Source organism: Sinocyclocheilus grahami, unplaced genomic scaffold (genome assembly GCF_001515645.1).
Source record: "Sinocyclocheilus grahami isolate Dianchi unplaced genomic scaffold, SAMN03320097.WGS_v1.1 scaffold342.1, whole genome shotgun sequence".
NCBI lineage: Eukaryota > Metazoa > Chordata > Actinopteri > Cypriniformes > Cyprinidae > Sinocyclocheilus > Sinocyclocheilus grahami.
In genome coordinates, this window is record NW_015505521.1 from 135,216 (window position 1) to 154,831 (window position 19,616).

Below are 19,616 nucleotides of genomic sequence, written 5' to 3' on the forward strand. Positions count from 1 at the left end.
AAAACGTAACTGGGGAACCCAAACTCATGAGTCCAACTCGAAGGTATATCTTTTAGAGAATTTCAGAGAGGATGGGGGTCTCACTTATAGAAACTAACCACTGGGGTACCTCAGGGTTTAGTGTGTGGCCCTTTTGTATAGTATATTATAGAAAACCCTGCTTTCCATAACATGATCTTTTAAATGAAGATTGAGCCAAGAATTTAACGTAAGAATTTGATTTTATTTAGTAATTTTTTAGAGGCAATTACAGCTTGCCACAGTAAACAGGAAATCCTCCATTTTGACAAGAGAGAGAGCTTCTGAGCTCTTCAGTAACACGCTTAGCAACACTTACAGACGCATGAGACAATCCAGCACACGATGGGTCACAGCATGTCAACAAATCTGACAATTTTCACCTTTCATTGGGTCAAGTGCTAGCACTGGAGTGGCAACAACCATCATGATTCCAATGAGAGTGAGGATACAACGGAGCATCATGACTGCCAGTTTAAATTGTGTATAATATTCCATTCACCTCTCAAGTATCCTTTGCCACTTCCATTGTTTTCATTTAGTATATATATTTACACTGCACTCCTGACATTGCAGAATATGTATGTTGTAACAACAATCATGTTCTACAGTTATGCACTTACAGTACAGTCTACTATGTTGAACTACAGTGTGCAGCACTTGATGATGACTTAGACATGTTTGTTTAATAAGTTATTAACGACTTCTTTGTATTATATCATCTATGCTAAAAAATAAACATATTTATAAGTACAATACCAGTGGATACACATTTTTTATTTATTTATTTTTTGGTTAAGCCACAAGGGAATGAAAAGAGCGCAGTCACAAGTGTGGTCATATGGCTCAATCGACCATCCTGTATGTGAAGAATAATACCATGTCTACAAAACGAATGATGCGACGAAATACAGCTACATCACTCACGAAGCAGGAGTGATCTAGTTATGACATCGCTTACTCTCAGTGTGGATGGGTGTTATAACCAAACCGTTGTAGGAGAAAGTTTAAAGTTGATTTTTAAGTTGCAATGTTCTCCCTTATACAGAGATCCTCTAACAGCAGCTTTGGGAAGCTTGTTTCTACAATTGGTCTCTGTTCAATCTAAGTCTCAAAGTGCACTTGACTAGACTGCAAAACTAAATGACAACACTAGTACCTTTTTTTACTTAAGTGTTTCTAAAGGTGCGCATTGATGTGCATTCATAAGTTCTGACACCGAGTATCTGTTATAACTCGTACTTTCAGAATCATAGCCAACAATGTGAAGTCAGTCACAACACTGCCATGTTGGCTCCTCTAGTTCTAGTTTCCAGTAACATCAGGCCTCTGAGATGATTGTGTGTAAACAGGGCTCTACGATGACGCAGGGGCGTCCATGGTGGACAGGATGCGGACCACCTCAGCACGCTGCGTGGGGGAAATGTGCTGGGTCATGTGAACAATGGAGTCCATGGCCACTTCAGGGTTAGCTTGAACCAGGCTAAGAAAGATGAAATGACCAAAACCGGTTATTTAAAATTACTAAATATATAAAAATGACATAATTACATGGATAAATAGGGGTATAAAAATGCATTGACCTGAAAATGAAAATGCAATGCTATGATTTAATAAAGTTTAAAGTATAATTAAAAAAAAAATCCAAAATACACTTATATTTGCATATATTTAATTTTAGTAAGAATCCAAACCCAGATTCCCAATCTAATTTTGGTGTGGACAAGTTTGTTTGTCCCTCAAGTGTCCTCCACCTGCAGTTGTATCAATTTAAACAAAAAATTATTTAATTAATAAAAAATATAATAATAATAATTGTACAAAACATTCATTGAAAAATAAAATAATTGAAAATAATTAAATTAGTAGATATTACTTATTTTGATTCACTCCCTCAACAACCAGGATTTCCACAAATCTAGAAAAACCTGGGTAGCCTATATAAGGAAGTCTGGCTTTTAAAGTATGATATCTAGACCAGGAAAAGTCATGTAAATCAATAAAATCTTAAAGTGGCATGGACATTTAAAAAAAAAATAAAGAATGCACATTTTACTAGTTATGCCAAGCTCTAAAATATTTTATCGGGTAGAAATGAAGTAAAAAAATATTTGTAAAAATCCTAATCCTTACCCCAAACAATCTTGAACAACTAGAAAAGTCATGTTCGTAAGACTGGTGTCTAGATGTTACCTGCGGATCTGTTTGAGGATGTGATCCCTGCGGATATATTTGATATTCTCATCGATGACAGATCTGGCACCCTCTTCCTCTGCCAGCTGCCTCTCCAACCACTCCACAACATCCTCATTACTGTCCCACAGATAAGCCTGCGAGAGACAAACAAAAGAATAATACATAAAAAAAAAAATAAATAAATAAAAGTGTTCAACACACGGAACTTGTTTGAAGCATCCTGCCAAACAAACTTTCTGACAATGTTTCTATTTGAAAACCAAATCACAATCCTAATCAACGGCTCTTCATTTAGGCTTAGACTGATAACATCAGGCTGATCTGAAACAAAGCTGGACTTGTTCTTGTGAAGATTTGTCGAGGCGTTAATGGGCTTCCGCGCTTCTAAAAAACGCAAGCACTTGTAGTCGGGCAAGAACATTTAATGCCCCATATTAATCATTTTTAATCCGTTTGCTTTTAATTAAGAAACAGCGTGTTTCTCTGCTATCTGCGCATGACAGGGTGGAGATTAATTGTAGCTCAAGATAGCTCTCTCAGATTAGGGTAATGTATTAGTGGTCCAGACACCGTCTTCTGCAGATACTTTAACCTGCCCTGGGGGCTTGGCTCTGCTCCAGGACCTGGTGTGGCGACTCTTCTGAGGCCTAGTCGGAGCTCGGAACGTTCATCCATTCTGATCATTTCTAACTGTCATATATTCTCTGGCCCACACATCACTTCAAGAAAAGAAAGACTTGCTATATATATATATATATATATATATATATATATATTTTTATACAGTTCTTCTGACCAACTTCTAGCTTGGCTGGTGCAGCAGTAAATTTCACATCTATAATGCACTAAAACTACCAAAACAACTTCATGACTCAAATGAAGTCAATGTTACATAAAAACAGTAAAAGCATTATACTATTTATTTTTTTGTAAAATATTTACAAAACAAGATTGAAAGCTCTACTATTTCTGAATTCACTGTAGCATATGTCATGTTTACAGTACACTACAAAATTATTCATAAGTTGTCCCCTTTTGTATAGATGGTAATGAAACTGAAAGTCTAACACTTGTGTACGTGTTTAGCTACATCTAAATATTTCATTATAATATGTCATGTTTTAGATTTTTATATAAATCGATAAATCGGTATTACTGTTGAAATGTATCACGGTTTTATTCAGTTTTCTACTATGTTAATTTTTGAATTAACTTTAACGGTTTAGGAGAAAAAAACAAAAGTACATAAATATGCAAATTGGTCTGTAGGTACAAAGAGTTTAGTGGAGGTTGTGTCTGAGTGAGAAAAGGATTCATGTAATTTAAAAGATGTAGTCAATGAATGTATTTTGTGCCAAAGCAATGGAAAATGATCCACAGTCTGCTTTTGTGCTCATTGTGTGAAGAGTTTTTTAACTTAAAAGGTAGGGTAGGTGATTTGCGAGAGGCTAGCAATAGCAAGCTAGCTTTGAAAGTAAAAGATCCCACACTCCCTGCAAATCACTCTCCAAAGACAATATAAATACATTTAGACCACTTAACTTAATGATTGTTGTCGGGATGTGAAGAGACTTTTAAAACAGCATAACAAAAAAAATTTTTTTCAACCAAATCACCTACCCTGCCTTTAAGTATTGAGAAATGGGTCCTGGCGATTGACTGCCAATGGTCAAAGTTTAAGACAAAATCCAATTCAAACCCAAAATTGTTTACTTTTGCTTATTAAATGTGTACATATGTTTTTAGCTAGATATTTGACTTATGCCGAGTTCACACTGTACGATTTTAGCCCGATTTTTCACTCGCCGACAAATGCCCGAAATCGGAGGCAAATCGGTGCTCGTTCACGCGAGTGACAATCACGCAGTGTGAATGATCAAAGACGCGATCTGAGGGAATCGCCGACACGTCACCTGCAAAATATTTGGCATGCTAAATATCTGGAGCTGTCGGCAATTCACAATCACGCAGTGTGCAATGATTTCTGACTGAAAACTACATCAGCGATGACCTACAGCCAATGAGAGACCAAGATACAGGGCAGAGGGAAGTTCGGGGAGGAGTTATAGACCAGAATATCAGTATTTTAATAGATATATGAACAATTATATCATACAGAAACAAGCACAGCATCAGCATAACAGTTACTGCAAAATTATTTACCTCCAACTCTCTTTGCAGAACACCCAATCCCTGTTCCCTGCATCTCCCTCCTGCATAATCTGTTTTTCTTTTTCTCCTTGTAGCTGGAAATCAGCTCACAGACAATTTACAGGCTATATATATATATATTTTTTTTTAAATTCCAGTCTCGCTCGAGAACTCCGGTCTGACGCACGTGGGATCTCGCGTTATTTCCTTATCACTTCTCGTGTGTGTTTTGTTGTGAAACGTAGTTTGCGGACCAGACAGAGCTGTCGGCGATTCTTCCTATTGTAAAGTCATGCAATGTGAAACCCCCTGTCGCCGATCCATCGTGCAATGTGAACACAGCAGCGACTGACTGCTACCTCAGATAGTCACGCAGTGTGAAAACAACGGCGATCCGACGAGTTTGAAAATCACGCAGTGTGAACTCGGCATTAGCTAAGCTGACACTTAGCCCCACTGTACACATCTAATGGGAACTGAAAAAATGAACAAAAAACATCCTTCTGTAACAAATATATTAAAAAAAAAAAAAAAAAAAAACATCCTTCTTAAAAAAAAATATTAAAAAAAAAAAAAAAAAAAACATTTACTCATTTGCATAAGATTTTTGTTGGTGATCTGGAGAAAAGAGATTTATGTAATAGTCTTTGGTAACGTACTTTCACAGCTCCCTCTGCTTCCACGAACCAGCGGCGGAGCATGGCCTGAACCTGGCCGTCCGTCAGCTCACTGTTAGCACACTGGATCTTCCTCTTAACAGTGTCCTCCAGCAATAACCGCCGCAAGCGCCAGTAGAAGAACAGTCGAGATGTCTGCCACTCCAGGACATCCTGAACACACACACGCAAGTCCAGATTAATTTATGGCATAGTTAATAACTGATTCAGGTCTTATTTAATTTGAGCTTCTGATTCTTCAACTGCGGACAAATATGAAGACAAAAGTACAACAACTAAAGTGGGGAAAGAGCAGACTAGTATAAGCTAGTATAAGCTGGGAGTGAATGTACAGCACTCTCTCCCACCTTCAATACCACGACTGAGGTGCCCTTGAGCAAGGCACCGAACCCCAACTGCTCCCCGGGCGCCGCAGCATAAATGGCTGCCCACTGCTCTGGGTGTGTGTTCACGGTTTGTGTGTGTTCACTGCTGTGTGTGTGCACTTTGGATGGGTAAATGCAGAGCACTAATTCCGAGTATGGGTCACCATACTTGGCCACACATCACTTCACTTCACTACTATAAGAGTTGAGTACTGACGGTGATGACTCCTTTCTCCTGCATGCGGCCCGGTGTGTCATGAAGGTCGGCAAACTGCACGGCTACTTGATGATATATGGGCAGCAGGAACTCTTCTCTCTCTTTCAGTTTACTCTCCAGCTCTTTACGCTCAGATACACTCAATTCTGGGGTGCCTGAAAACACACACAAACACAGAATGGATAAATGACAGGCAGGTATATCAGTCAGGCCAATTCATCAGCCGACATTTAGCCTTTTTGGAATGTGAGGATGAAAGTTCAAGGGATCACAATGGTAAGACGTCTTCAAATCAATCATTATTTGCCATAACTGTGGCATTTTTTATTTTATTTTTTAGTGATATTATTATTATAATGGGTTTATTTTTGACTAGGTTTAGAAAGGCTGCATTACCTAAAACAATAACTGCTAGCTATTTCATATCATTAAATATTAACCATTGGTTGAATTTATTACTAGAGCACATGGTAATGGAACGGATGGGTGCTGTAGCTAGGAAGAGTATTAGGTCTTATTTGGAATTGTGGTCACCTTTTATTCTTTTTTTTTAGTTGAGGAGTGATCAATGTATAACTTTTTTTTTTTTTGTGCATGTGCGAAGATCATATTGGGTATTTATAAAAATCTGTTGAAGGCAGGATTCTATATCCTTTAATTTATGTAACTTCTGTAGTATTACATTTCTTCTGAACTATTACATTCAATCTATGTAACTTCTGAACTATTAATTATGTGAATCGCGAAACTGGCATCGTGTGTTTTGTGTTTGTATGTTACTGTATGCTTTTTATATTGTGCAGTGATGTTAAATGTATTTGAATAATATTAATAAAAAACAAAGCTATTTAAAAATAGCTTTTGCTGTTAATTGCTATATTTTTGACTGAGGTGGGATCAACAAAAAGAAAAGTGAAGCAAGCAGTGTTTTTATTAACTAAAATTATTAAAATTGTCGTTAATTGAAGTAAAATAAAATATAAAAAAGTTAGATAAAATAGAGATAAAAAGTTTAAACTTTAATGAAAATTAGAAGTGTTGCCTTGCCAAATTACAAAAGCTAAAACTACAATTTAATCTTAAATGAAACTGAAAATATACAAATAAAAGCTAATTCAAAATGTAAATAAATATTATAATAGTATATAAACAACACTAAAATAACACTGGAAATCAAGTTATTAAATTTTAATGAAACATTTAGAATAACAAAAACTGGTGAACAGTGAAAAAGAAACCATTAAGATTTCATGCTGGCTTAAGCTAATGAGCATAATTCCACTATTTTGGATTTTATGTAGTGGTCCCTAATTCCGTACATGAAGATCAGCAAGAATATTTAACACCACAAAAGTGTTTCCAACCGAGGAGCTCTCCAGGATCGCACAACAGCCTGTGGCTGTACGAAAGAGATCGATCCCGTCAGAGCTAATCATTCAGCGTGGCCGCCTGCAACACCGCAGGCCACTATGGTGGCACGGTCCTCTTTAGTGACTGCTGACGGGGTAATCGATCAAAGGAGGTACAGAACAGCAACAGGTCTGATTGAGCCGAGACTCCTGTGATTGACACGTCTCCTCAGGGAGAAGAGAAAGGGTCAACGCAATCAGCAGAACGCAGCGATGAGGTGCTTTAATATAACACTCATACACATCCAATAAAACAAGATAGGATTTCAGTGGAGAGACAGGGCACTGTAAACAACTTACCCAATCTTTCTGCAAGCCCCATGTATACAGGGTCCACCCGCCTCATGGTCTTCACCAGGTCTTTTTTACGGAACTTGATCTCCACCGTGCCTTCAGGCTCCAACACGCCACCACTGCAGAACACACACTCATGAATCAGTTTATTCAAATAGGCTATTACAATGAATCCGTTTGAAACATTTATTCAATGCTTTTCTTGCATCATCACTCAAAATGGCCTGCCTGTAAGGTCTAAGCACTTAATTTTTTTATTTATTCATATTTTATGCAGTGTTAATACACTGTTACAAAAAAAAAAAAAAGATGTGGTGCACAATGACAAACCAAAAACAAACCAAAACAAAAAAAACTAAAAACAAAAACACCAAAACCAAACAAATCAAAACCATACAAAGCCAAACACAACCAAACAAAACAAAACCATACAAAGCCAAACACAACCAAACAAAACAAAACCAAACACATCAAAACAAAGCACAACCAATGCAGTGTTAATACACGGTTACAAAAAAAAAAAAGATGTGGTGCACAATGACAAACCAAAAACAAAACACACCAAACAACAAACAGGGTTCGTACACATTTTTACCAATACATTTCCATGACTTTTCCATGACTTTTGAGACAATATTCATGACCTAAATGTTCCATTATGTCAACTGTCCCGAAACGTGAGTGAAAGTCTTGTATCGCAGCGTGCAGCGGCTCTTGTAGCGGCAGACAAGATGCGCCGATGTGAAGCCGTTTGAAGAAAAAAGTCAAAGAGAGAAGACGCGTACAGCTGAATCACTCACGCTGTTTTCAAATGACTGATTTGATCAGTCTGTGTGGACTGGACTCAGTCTGTAGGTTTGATTATTTACTCATCAAACCTACATGCTATAGGCTATTGAATAAATGTGTGAATATCCATCATTTTAAAGTCAAAAGCAGCAGGAATGAGTAAAACTATGCGATATAGCCTATGCGCAATCCCGCACCGAAATTCAGGACCTGATTAAACACAATTCTATTACACAGAGTTTTGTGAAATAGATTTCAATGACTTTTCCAAAACTTTCTGGGTTTATTTATTTTTCCAAAACTTTTCCAGGCCTGGAAATTGGTGTTTTAAAATTCCATGACTTTTCCAGGTTTTTCATGACCGTACAAACCCTGAACAAAACAAACCAAAACAAAAAACCTAAAAACAAAGACCAAAGCCAAACAAAACAAAACCATACAAAGCAAAACACGACCAAAGCAAAACCATACAAAGCCAAACAAAACAAAACCATACAAAGCAAAACACAACCAAACAAAACAAAACAAAACCATACAAAGCCAAACAAAACAAACCAAAACCATACAAAGCCAAACAAAACAAAACCAAACACATCAAAATGAAGCACAACCAATGCAGTGTTAATACACTGTTAGTTACGTTTACATAAAATAAAAATAAAAAAGATGCAATGCACAATGACAAACAAACTGGTTCTTACCGGCTGTCCTTATCTGCATACATCTCCATGTGGCGAAGGTTGATGGTGGGGTCTATGACGACCCATGACCCTCCCCTGAGCTCTGCCTGCGGAGGGATGTACACAAACACTGGCTGGCTGTATTCTCTCAGCCCGTCCACTATATATGCTCCAAACTTCAGCACCTGGTCATACATGTCTGAAGACAGGAGAGCATGAGGTGTTAGCAGAGACCATCATAGCTCACTAAAGCACATCCTACTTCATTTCCCATATCACTGACCTTTCATCCCTCCAGAGAAGCCCCTCCAGTTGGCAAACACCATAAGTGGAAGCCCCTCTCTGTTGAAGTCTTTAATGGCCTGTGCAGTCTTAAAGGCAGAGTCGGGGAACCACACTTGCCCTGCTTGTTGGATGATCTAAAGTAAACAACATAAAACACTGGTCATCTTACTGAAAGAAATCAAGTGACAGAGTGTGTGAGTGTTTCTTAGTGGTCACCTTTGCTTCGGAGTCCAAATTCGCTGGGTCTGCTGGGATTGACAGCTCCACTGATCGGGTTTCCACTGCAACGACTCCAGTTGGGATCCCGCCCAACCTATAAAATTTGGCAAGCGAGAATGTGTGTTACACAGGGACAGATTAAACTAATGCTCAACAGTAAAAAAAAATTATTAAAATTCTAAAAATGTATTATACACATTTTATCCTTCAGTTAAAGGGATATTTCTAATTTTCTAAAAATTTATTATATTTCTGTACAGCAGGACTCTTAAAACATTTACAGTATCCCAATCACACATTTAATTTTTTATAAATTATTATTTGATTGCATAAATTAAAAATGTATCAAAAATAAATATTGATTAAAAATAACCAAACAATTATCAAAACGATTATTTTAAATTAGGCTTCGTCTAAATTAACTACAATTTGTAATTATACTTCTTCATTCAGTGGACTTAACTAATAATTAATAATTTTTTTTCCAACAATGTATAAAATATTTGAAATTTTTATAAAAAATTTTTTTAAATAGCATGTAAAAAATAGATCAAAGTAAACTGAATAGCAAAATAAGGTTTTATCATGCAGACAAATACTCTAAAATGTAAATGAAACTGACACATTCATTGTCAATCTGTATTGTGGCAGATAGCTAAAGGAGTATGGATCAGAAGACTGATGTGAAACTAATGTTCCCCACAGGAGCTTTCAAAGTGCATTTATCAGAGCAGGACCTTCCCAATTGACAAACGCTGCCCTATAGGAATTGAGATCAGAGGTCAACACAAGTTCACTGAGGAGTGTAAAGGCTTAGATTGTGTGGTTAATCATTACAAAAATAAGTATTTGTGAATATGCATCACTGCATTTGCCATTTATTTAAACAACTATAAGAAGTATATAAAAAGTATACTTCTCAAGAAAACCCCTTCTAAAAATGGTTAGTTCTGAGAGCTCTACAGATGTTTGTTTAAATTACAATATCAGACCAAGTGCCATCTGCAAGTTTTAGGACTTGCCTTAGAGTCCCAGTACTTTTTGGGGCGACAGTATTTATTGGTGCTTACCTGGCCCGCCCTACGATTACACTCTGTGCCCACGGCTGCATGATCTCCAGAAAAGAGCCGTGGTCAAAGAAGCCGCTCACCAACGCACCCTTAATGTCTGTATGGAAGGAGAGAGCCCGTTAGAGCTGCATTAGCATCCTATCTTCATCAGAAATATGCTGAGCTTAACCGAGGGGAAGCACATGCTTGCTGCAGGATAGGGTTACCATTAATTTACACCTAGACCTGTCTCTGCACTGAGACAAAGATTCTTCTCCATGCAATCTGTTCTCGGTATCTCCCCACCTCACTGTGGCAATTACAGTGATGTGTAATCTGTCTCGCCAATAAAAAACACTCCATATATCCCAGTGTCTTATCTCTTGAGTGGAGAGACCTAGTTCTGTGCCTCAAACAAACCTTTAGACCACATCCATCCATTACTGGACACTTCCTCCATCTAATAACAAATCACTTAGCACAATTAATACAAAAGATAACACTGTATGAGGCTTCAACAAGCTGACAAGTTGAGCTCTTTTGACAGCATAATGTCACTGACACAGAAACATTCCTCAGCGTCCCTTGTTTTTTGTTTTTGAAGCAAGAATTTTTATTACAGTAAGGCACTTACAATGGAAGTACATCTAAGAGGGTCCACGATAACAATCTTTCCACATATGCTGTCAACAGAGCTAAACGTGTAATGAAGTCTAGGGTTGCAGCATCTACTCACTCTGACTGGGACGTCCTGCTAACATCCAGCGTGGGTCGTAAGGTGCCTTCGTAGGAACAAACTCCACTGGCCGATCGATAGGATCTTTAGCACTGAGCATCGGCACAGGACTCGACCTATTCTGAAGGAGAACAGCACTGTTAGACTCGAATTTAGATTCTCTGGGTTTCATGTCACAGTGTCTTCTGCATACCTTTGGCATGTAAGACAGCCAGAGTAGTAATGTAAACACTCCCTCAAAATCATCACACACAGTGGTGTGTGTGACACCATTATTGTGCATGATCTGTACTCCACCCAGCTGGTTATTGGAGGTGTACACTTCACGACCCAGAACCTGTGGAGAAAGAGCAAAGCGGTGAATGAAGAAGGTTTGTTCACAAGTCTGCAACTCTTGAGTATTACTGAAGAAGAACTAGTTGCTGGATTGTGTATAGTATGTTTGTGAGATACATCACATTGAATAAGATACTGAGCAGTTTTAAGGCAGTTGGTGTGAAGATATCCTCAAGAACTTTATATTATGCATTGGTTTCAGAGTTTTGTCTGTGAAATGGTCAGTACATTAGTTAAAGCCACAATATACTCTTGGGAGAAGTTTCTTCGCCAAATGTTCTTTGCTCAAGGGTAAACATCAGTTCGAAGTAGGCCACTATTCTGGGAACTGAGTGAAGAAATTAACCTGAAATGCTATCAAAGGCCTATCACCTATAATGCTATCAAAGGCCAATAGCAATTTAAAGGTGATTAAACACCAAAATGAACTCCAAAACATCTTTGCTTCGGCCAAAGTTTGTTTAAAATTACATCATAATCATTCGTTCTTTGACTTCACTTAAAGTATTTAGTCTACACACCTTTTACAGTAATTTCTTCATTGCTGTCTGTAGTCTTCATGGAGACTGATATGCCATTATGAGAATTAGCGATCACTTGGTTGCACACCAGTCTAATATTGTGGAACCATCGATTTCATATTAACTCCTGCCCATAAACATCACATAAAAAAAAAATGAACTGTGGTTGGTCATTTTACATGTTGGTCAGACATGTCCCACTAGTCTTTACATATTACTGCCATTGAACTCCTGAATGGATTCAGGAGTCAAGCTACAGCACTACCCCTGGTGTCAATCAAGCATTGCAATGATGCTCAAAGTCCAAACAACTCCATTAACGTATAATTGATGGTGCCACCTTGACAACAGACTGTAATGAGACCGTTTTGGCCAGAATAAACTACAACGTGGACCAGACTTTATGTTGATCAATGTGATGTCACAAACTCTTCTTCTTGCTTCTTACTTGAGGAAACACAAAACTAGGAATCGTGGTGTGTATATTGTGTGTTATGGCAGTGTCAGTGCTATGGAGGTCCTGGGGCTGTGTGGATCAATACCATCACACAGGCAGTCAGCCCAGTGCTGGAGGCTGAGGAGAGTCTGCTCTCGGCTCAATGCTGTCAATGACCCGGGAAGAATGACGGTGTCACCGAGTGGTCAGTGGCAGAGAGTAAGGGTTTTTTTATGCCTCTGGGACTACATCAATACTCAGATTTCACCTTCCTTCACACACTGATTAAAGAAATCACACACAATGTTTTCAGCAGAGTGATGTAATTTTTGTGGTAGTGTAAATACTGTGAAGCATTTCTGTTCATTTGAGCTCCTTGACAACTTCTGGTTGAATCAATGGCATGAGTTTGGAGCAAGACTACCTTTTGGGCTGAACAATGGCATATTGAAGGGGTGTCCAATCCCGTTCCTGGAGTGTCACGGTCTTGCAGAATTTAGCTCCAATCCCAATTAAACAAACCACCAAATCCAAGTATTTGGGCAACTTCTAGGCAAGTGTACTAGGAAGAGTGTGTTGGTGATTTTGCAATTGTGTGTGGTGCTGCTAGTGGCATAGATATTTACTACTCAGCTTCTCTAATTTCTGCTTTCCTCACAAGAAAAATTAATACACTGTTTCAAAAGTAAACTGTTTGACTCACAACTGGCTATTTATTTACCCCTTCTAAAAAAGCCAATGCCAACGTAACACTCAAACTTACTAAATTTGTGGCTATGTTCATACCAGAGTCTTGATCTTGGGAGTCTTGGTCTTGAGACCACATACATTGATTTGGGTTATGATCTGGATCTCTTGGAAAGCTTTCACACTAGGCACATTTGCTGCGATGAGTGTGGTCTGAATCAGAGTGCACTTGTTCCCGGTGCCCCTTACAGCGTTGGTCTGGTTTTAGACTCACTTGATTCTATTGAAACCCAGTGCATCTTGTGTCATCACAAGCTAGCATTATAGAGAACACAATGTTGGCCAATATATTTTTGTTTTACGCAGTTCCAAAATCTTAGGCCCTGTCCCATATGGCACCCTAAACCCTTGCGGTCTTCCTCTGAGTCCGCACTTTCGTGACGTAATGCCACTTTGACTGTCGGGTAGAAGTCTGCTGCAGAGCTCGCACCAGTGCGGGCTTGGCAGATGTGCGGATTGAGGGCGCATAACAGCCGCAAAGGAGGCGCTTGTGAGCACCCTTCTGAATGCTAAAATTACAAATGTGACACCCTACGGTCTTGTGGACTTAACGGACACACGCATGCGCACGTGGCAGCCATTGTAAGTCTGTAATTTATACAATCAGTGCACATGAATTGTTCCATTAGACATCCTCCTCTAGATAGCTTCACGGTTCTGTACCGTGGTGCACTTTCATATTACCAGTTTTTTTGCCTGTTTCAAACTAAACTGCTAGTGTGAAATCTCCCTTGGACTGCATCTACGGTGTATCTCAGCTTATGGTCTTATATAAGACTGGTTTGGATCTGGAGTGCAAGAGGTCTAGTTTAGAATTTTGGGAATATAGTTTTGGTCAGGGCATTGACTCCAACTCCCGACAGCATACATGTGTCTGGTATGTACTTTCTTTTGTTCCAATGGCTAATGAAAAACTTAGCTCTTCCATACCTTCCACAGTGATAGAATCACTAAGGCTTGATCATCCACAGAAAGGAAACTCTGAATGAGACAGACTTCTTTGTAACAGCTAGGCTCCCTTGCAAACATGATGTGCCCTGAGACCTGTGTGGTAATGCTTATCACGGGTATTTGTAAATGAGTCGATCACGGTTCTGCTCTAATTAACACAGTAATGGGACTGTAAAGAACATTTTCAGATGGAGATAGATGGGGCATTCCTGCGGTTCCAGAGAGGACAACCAGACATTGGCCGTGACACATGGCCGTGCCTGAAATATCTGAATACCGTTTTTCTGTCCAGACCGAACATTCAAGAATCGTTAAAGGAAATTGTTCTGAATAAGAATCATTCCCAACCCTAATCTAGAGCTACAGAGAGTGATGGGAGAAAGGCAGAGCGAGACAGGGATATCTGTAGCAGTAGAAGTGCTCATTCTGTTCTCAGAGGAATGATATGGGTGTCCCTCCCCGGTCTCAGCCCCAGGCATCAGCCTATTTCTATGCAAATAACAACTTCACGCTTCTCTTTCTATTATTCCTGCAGGAGCTGCAGCATCATGACGGGAGACAGAGAGAGAGACGCGGGGGGATGGCAGTCACTGAGGGGTGAATTATAAACCTACAGAAACACACACACACATTCTATCATGGCAGGTGACTTCTATTGTCTTTATACTGAGATACCAGTTTTTATACTGTCCCACAGTTTGTAGAAAAATAATTTCTGTTTCCAATAAAGCACATGGGGTACCTTGTTTAATTTTTTAAGCCTGAAATCAGTAGACCCCAATTACATAGTAATTCATATGTAACACATAAAAACTCAACAGTACAAACTTTACACACACATTTTTGGTTATAATTTATTTTACAGTGCGTGTACTTAAAGTTCTTACCCAAGAAATTACTGGGTAGTATAATATAACTACATGTGTTAAGTATAGGTTTAGAGGTAGGTTCAGGGATAGTATATAGTTATTACTCAGTTATTTTTACTGTATAAGCACACAATATGTACACGCGGAACAATACTGCTACCAAATTTTCTCATTTTGTGTTTTATGAAATAAAGTCATATGGGTTTGGAATGACATGAGGGATGAATAAATGATGAGAGAATTTAAATTTTTGGGTGGGCTGTTCCTTTAACATGTGCTTGAATGCACAGCCAACCACATCCAATCACAGTCACCAGTAAAATAAGAAACTGGCTGATTCATAAAAGTCATATTGTAACGCAGTTGTGGTAATTGCGTGAATTAGGGATTCATTTATTTGGGTCATAGTTGAGTGCACACAAGGCTTTTGGAGTTCACGCTAACCTGTCACAATTCCTGCCTCTGCCCAATCAAATTACTTCATGCAATTAAAAGAGAGGCCAATTAAAATGCCCTTATCAGCAGAGTGAACAGGCAATTTATGTGCAAATGCCATCTTTCATGGACGCAACTAAACAACAGAGAAGACCTTTGAAAGCATACAAGGCATACTAGGCGAATTATAAAACTGCTTTGAGGAGGCACAGTTGGCATGTAGTGGATTCTAACTCTAAACCAGAAAACACATTAACGGGTGCAGCTGCTGACCTTATTGAGAGCTCCAGCTCCAGTCAGGATGATGTGAGAGTTCTCCACCTGTATGGTTCTTTGGCCCAGTCTCACCAGATATGCTCCAATTCCAATGGCCCTGCATGTCACCTGAGCACCACCAAACACACAGATACTCAAAACACTACGGTGTTATGCTCACCAAAGCTGTATTTGATCAAAAATAAAGTAATAACAGAAATATTGTGAAATATTTTTACAATTTAAAAGAACAGTTTTCCATTTTACAAGATTTTAAAATGTAATTTATTCCTGTGATGCAAAGCTGAATTTTCAGCAGACATTACTCCAGTCTTCAGTGTCACATGATGCTTCAGAAATTATTCTAATATGATGAAATGATAACCACTCAAGTAATATTTAATATCATTATCAATTACGAAAACAGTACTTTTTCTGGAAAACCATGATATATATTTTTCAGGATTGTTTGATGAAAAGAAAGTGCAAAAGAACATAGAACATATAAATATATATCTTTTGCAACATTAAAAAATGTCTTTATTGCCAATTTTGCTCAATGTAACACGTCCTTGCTGAATAAAAGTTTTCCTTCCTTAACATTTTTTTTTTTACTGACCTTAAACATTTGAATGGTGAATATATATTGAAATAAAATTAAATCTTAAAATGTGTAAAGGTTTGCCATTACTAGACTAGTCTTTAGAGATACCTGACGGAACATCTCTGGAAAGTCATAGACATAGGTGGTACCGAGGCTCTGGGCCTGGAAGCGTTTGGACTGCAGGAGGTCTTTAGTGACGTAGGGTGTGTTGATGAGCATGCCATGAAGAGGACCCTGCTTATCTCCATAGGCCTGGAACATGATCTGATGACAGAGAGACAGAGGACAAAAGAGAGTCAGCCAGTCATTGGTAAAGGTAAAGAAATACAAATAACCATAAATAAATCTATAATTTTCCCCACGTCTAGACAAACATATAACAGCTGGCAACAATGATACAAACACATAACTCTGACAGTCACAATGACAAAAGATGATTTTGCAAACATTTAAAAAAACTATCAATTCTATTTAACTCCATGAAATAGCATTTTTATTTTGAGACAGAAAAAGTCAGCACATCACTGACACATTAAATTAAATGGTGACTAGCACAGTGACAAATCACTGAAAACCAACATTTGAAAAAATGAAACTGAAAATGTGCAACTGCTGCCTTAGTGCAACGCACAGTACCATTTATATGTTTGGACACACATGACTCAATTAATTTTTCCCATGATAAATATAAATAAAATAGATGCAATGTGATACTGCTTATTATTCATTATTAGTAATATCATAAACATCTACAATACCATTCAAAATCTGGGGAAAGTAGGATTTTTTATTTTTATTTTTTATAAATTGATTAAAAGTTAAAACTATTCTTTTGAACTTTCTATACATCAAAGAAACCTGAAAAACAATGGATTATGGCTTGCCCTAAAATATTGCAGCACAACTGTTTTCAACATAATAATAAGAGATGTTTCTTGAGCACCAAATCAACATATTCAGCAAATTCAGCTTTGCCATTACATTTAATTTCTAATAATATTACACAATATTACTGTTTTACTGTATCTTTTTTGATTAAATAAATGCTTATTTCAAAAGAAAAAAATCTGATTAACCCCAAACCAGAACTGTACTTTAAATATAATAATTTATAATAGTTTTTTTATAATTATATAATTTTAAATAAATAAGAAAAATAGTTTGACAATTTTTTTAATAAATGAAAGCAATTTTTTTTATTAATTATAAATATATAAATTGTGTCTACATACTGAAGGGTGTCAAATTTGAAGAAGACAAAATATAAGAAACTTTTTTTTGGTCACTGGATGATTCCCATACTGACACTTGCATTATTTCCCAGCTTTGACTTCACTGTTTTTTTTTTTTTAAATGTGAAGAATAGTCATCATAAAGAAAAGTAAAGAATGTGTGTCTAAACTTTTTACTGATAGTGTGTTTACTATTGACAGAAAATTGAATATTAATGATACAGCACATTGTATTCTTCACTACAGGACATTTACAGAACTAAAACAGGTTTTGTACATTTCAAAGACTGAACAGTCTTATAATTAAGTCTGTAACTTAATTAAGAGACCATTTATAATGGCTCTGTTCCAAAACCTAGGAGTCAAAATGTTAATAAAAAGAGTATTTTTAATAATACCTTTATATAGTTTAATTCATAAAAATATAAACTTATATTCAATTATATAAAACAAATAACACTGACTTACAAAGCCACTTTTTTCTATTCAATGACTTAATTTCAATGATTATTTGTCTATATCCAATATTTCCATTTAGGGACTCAATCACTGATATACAGTAAGAAATTACTAGCGATTAATTTGATTAATCAGCGTATCATGCAATGAATTTGATTGCAGCTTTTAAAAATGACAGCCTAAATTTCATACATGAGAGTACTGTCATTAGTTTAGCAACATGCTAACATCCAGGACAGTGAACATGATTATGCCAATCAAAAATCATTTCATTCAATACTGAGAATTACTACATTAAAATAGTCTAATTAAAATTGAACTGTGTGCACCATGTATTTTATATTTAGTATACGAGTACGCATTAGCTTCGCAACATGTTAATGTTCCTCTCTACCAGAACCAAAAGTGAGCTAAAGCCAAGTTTCTCATGCACTTCAGACAACTAGTGCTACTGGTGTGTCCTGCATGAACGTCTATGCAGAATGTTTCAGTTCAGTCACTTGTGAGGTTCCATTCCGGTTAAGATGCTGCCTAAGAAAGTAGCTGCCTATTTCGAGTGTAGACAGTGAGGCACCTCGACAGGTTGTGGAACAGAGCCAATGTCTCAAACATTCCACAACTACTTACATGGAACCTCTGGTCCACCTCACAGTTGACTTGCTTCCTGAAATCCTGTTAATAATGGCGTCAAGAGCAAAGAGGAAAAGACACACATGCAGTGGGTGTACTAGATTGGAGATCAGTTACTAAGAATTGCAGTTATTCAAATAAACATTCAACTGATTGCAGATTATTTCATTGAAATTTCGATTGAGAAGGAGTGACAGAGAGGAATCATGCTCAAATGTCATTCTGAAAGCATACCTTCTGAGCAACCAGGAAGGTAAGTCTTCGGATGCCATGCTCAAACAGCAGAGATTTCTGTGGTAAAAATGATGGGAATGAAAATGAACTCACTGCGAGTTTAACATTTCTGTGAACATATAGCGAACAGAACTCTGTTTCACCTTAGACTGGGTAAACTCGCGGAACATGGCCGCCAGTCCATCGTCATCAATGTCGCTGTCCGTCTTTATGGCCATATTAAGGATATGAATTGGCTCATCTTGAATGCTCTGTAGTAAGACAAACAAAAACAATATAAACTAGGGATAGAAAATAATAATTTTCCAAACAACAGCTTCCTTGCATCAATTCAATCTTCAATGCATCAATCAAATATTAATGTCTGATCTTATTATCTTTATTTTTTCCCTTTTTTTTGGACAGGTTCAGAAGATAAAAGGTTCACCTTGTTGTCCTCCTCTCCATACAGCACAGGGTTGCCCCCTTCAGGAAAGGTTGGAGTAGAGGGGGGTGAGTCAGAGAAACAGCTCAACACTTCCTTAATGTTCCTGTGAAAAGTCACGTAAGACACTCAACCAGCAAACGTATGTACATTTTGAGAAAACAGCTATAAAAGACAACATGAAACGCCATTCTCAAAATGTCACATTACAGGTTTAAAAGTATTTCAGATCGACACAACAATCAGTGTGCTGGGGATCTAGCTGGGATCTGATAGGTCTGCAATGAGGGTTTTGCAGTATACCCGCATTTAGGAAAACTGACATTTAGAAAATGAATATAGTAATATACTACAAATATATACTATATATAGTATGTAGTAATACTACAAATATGATA

The 19,616-nt window shown here is 37.5% G+C and overlaps 2 protein-coding genes across 6 annotated transcripts in view; both read right to left on the minus strand.

Moving 5' to 3' along the window:
- Positions 1-199: 199 nt before the first annotated feature.
- Positions 200-16,500, minus strand: LOC107603166 (acetyl-CoA carboxylase-like). The gene is made up of 12 exons (XM_016295883.1): positions 16,348-16,500; positions 15,654-15,764; positions 11,337-11,422; positions 11,086-11,169; positions 9,298-9,394; positions 9,080-9,215; positions 8,818-8,995; positions 7,334-7,446; positions 5,625-5,779; positions 5,025-5,195; positions 2,212-2,348; positions 200-1,501 (listed from the first exon to the last, which is right to left on the minus strand). The coding sequence occupies exons 1-12, from the start codon at positions 16,498-16,500 to the stop codon at positions 1,375-1,377; spliced, it is 1,548 nt and encodes a 515-aa protein (XP_016151369.1). The 3' UTR covers positions 200-1,374.
- A 1,511-nt stretch (positions 16,501-18,011) lies between these two features.
- The window catches only part of LOC107603182 (acetyl-CoA carboxylase 1-like), a 52,529-nt gene continuing 50,924 nt past the window's right edge, over positions 18,012-19,616 (minus strand). For all 5 annotated transcript variants that reach the window (XM_016295899.1, XM_016295900.1, XM_016295897.1 and 2 more), the window contains 4 exons: positions 19,222-19,324; positions 18,938-19,045; positions 18,795-18,851; positions 18,012-18,602 (listed from right to left, as the gene is read on the minus strand). In XM_016295899.1, the coding sequence (XP_016151385.1) occupies positions 18,462-18,602; positions 18,795-18,851; positions 18,938-19,045; positions 19,222-19,324 (409 nt within the window). In that variant the 3' untranslated portion in view covers positions 18,012-18,461. The remainder of the gene's footprint in view (positions 18,603-18,794; positions 18,852-18,937; positions 19,046-19,221; positions 19,325-19,616) is intronic.

Excerpts from the sequence above, each read along its gene's own strand:
- LOC107603166 (XM_016295883.1), bottom strand. The coding sequence starts at position 16,500 with ATGTTCCAGGCCTATGGAGATAAGCAGGGTCCTCTTCATGGCATGCTC. Across the intron at positions 5,196-5,624 it reads AGGAGAAAGGAGTCATCACC|GATGTCCTGGAGTGGCAGAC; the intron begins GTCAGTACTCAA and ends GTGTGTGTTCAG. Across the intron at positions 2,349-5,024 it reads AAGCAGAGGGAGCTGTGAAA|GCTTATCTGTGGGACAGTAA; the intron begins GTACGTTACCAA and ends TGTCTCTCGCAG.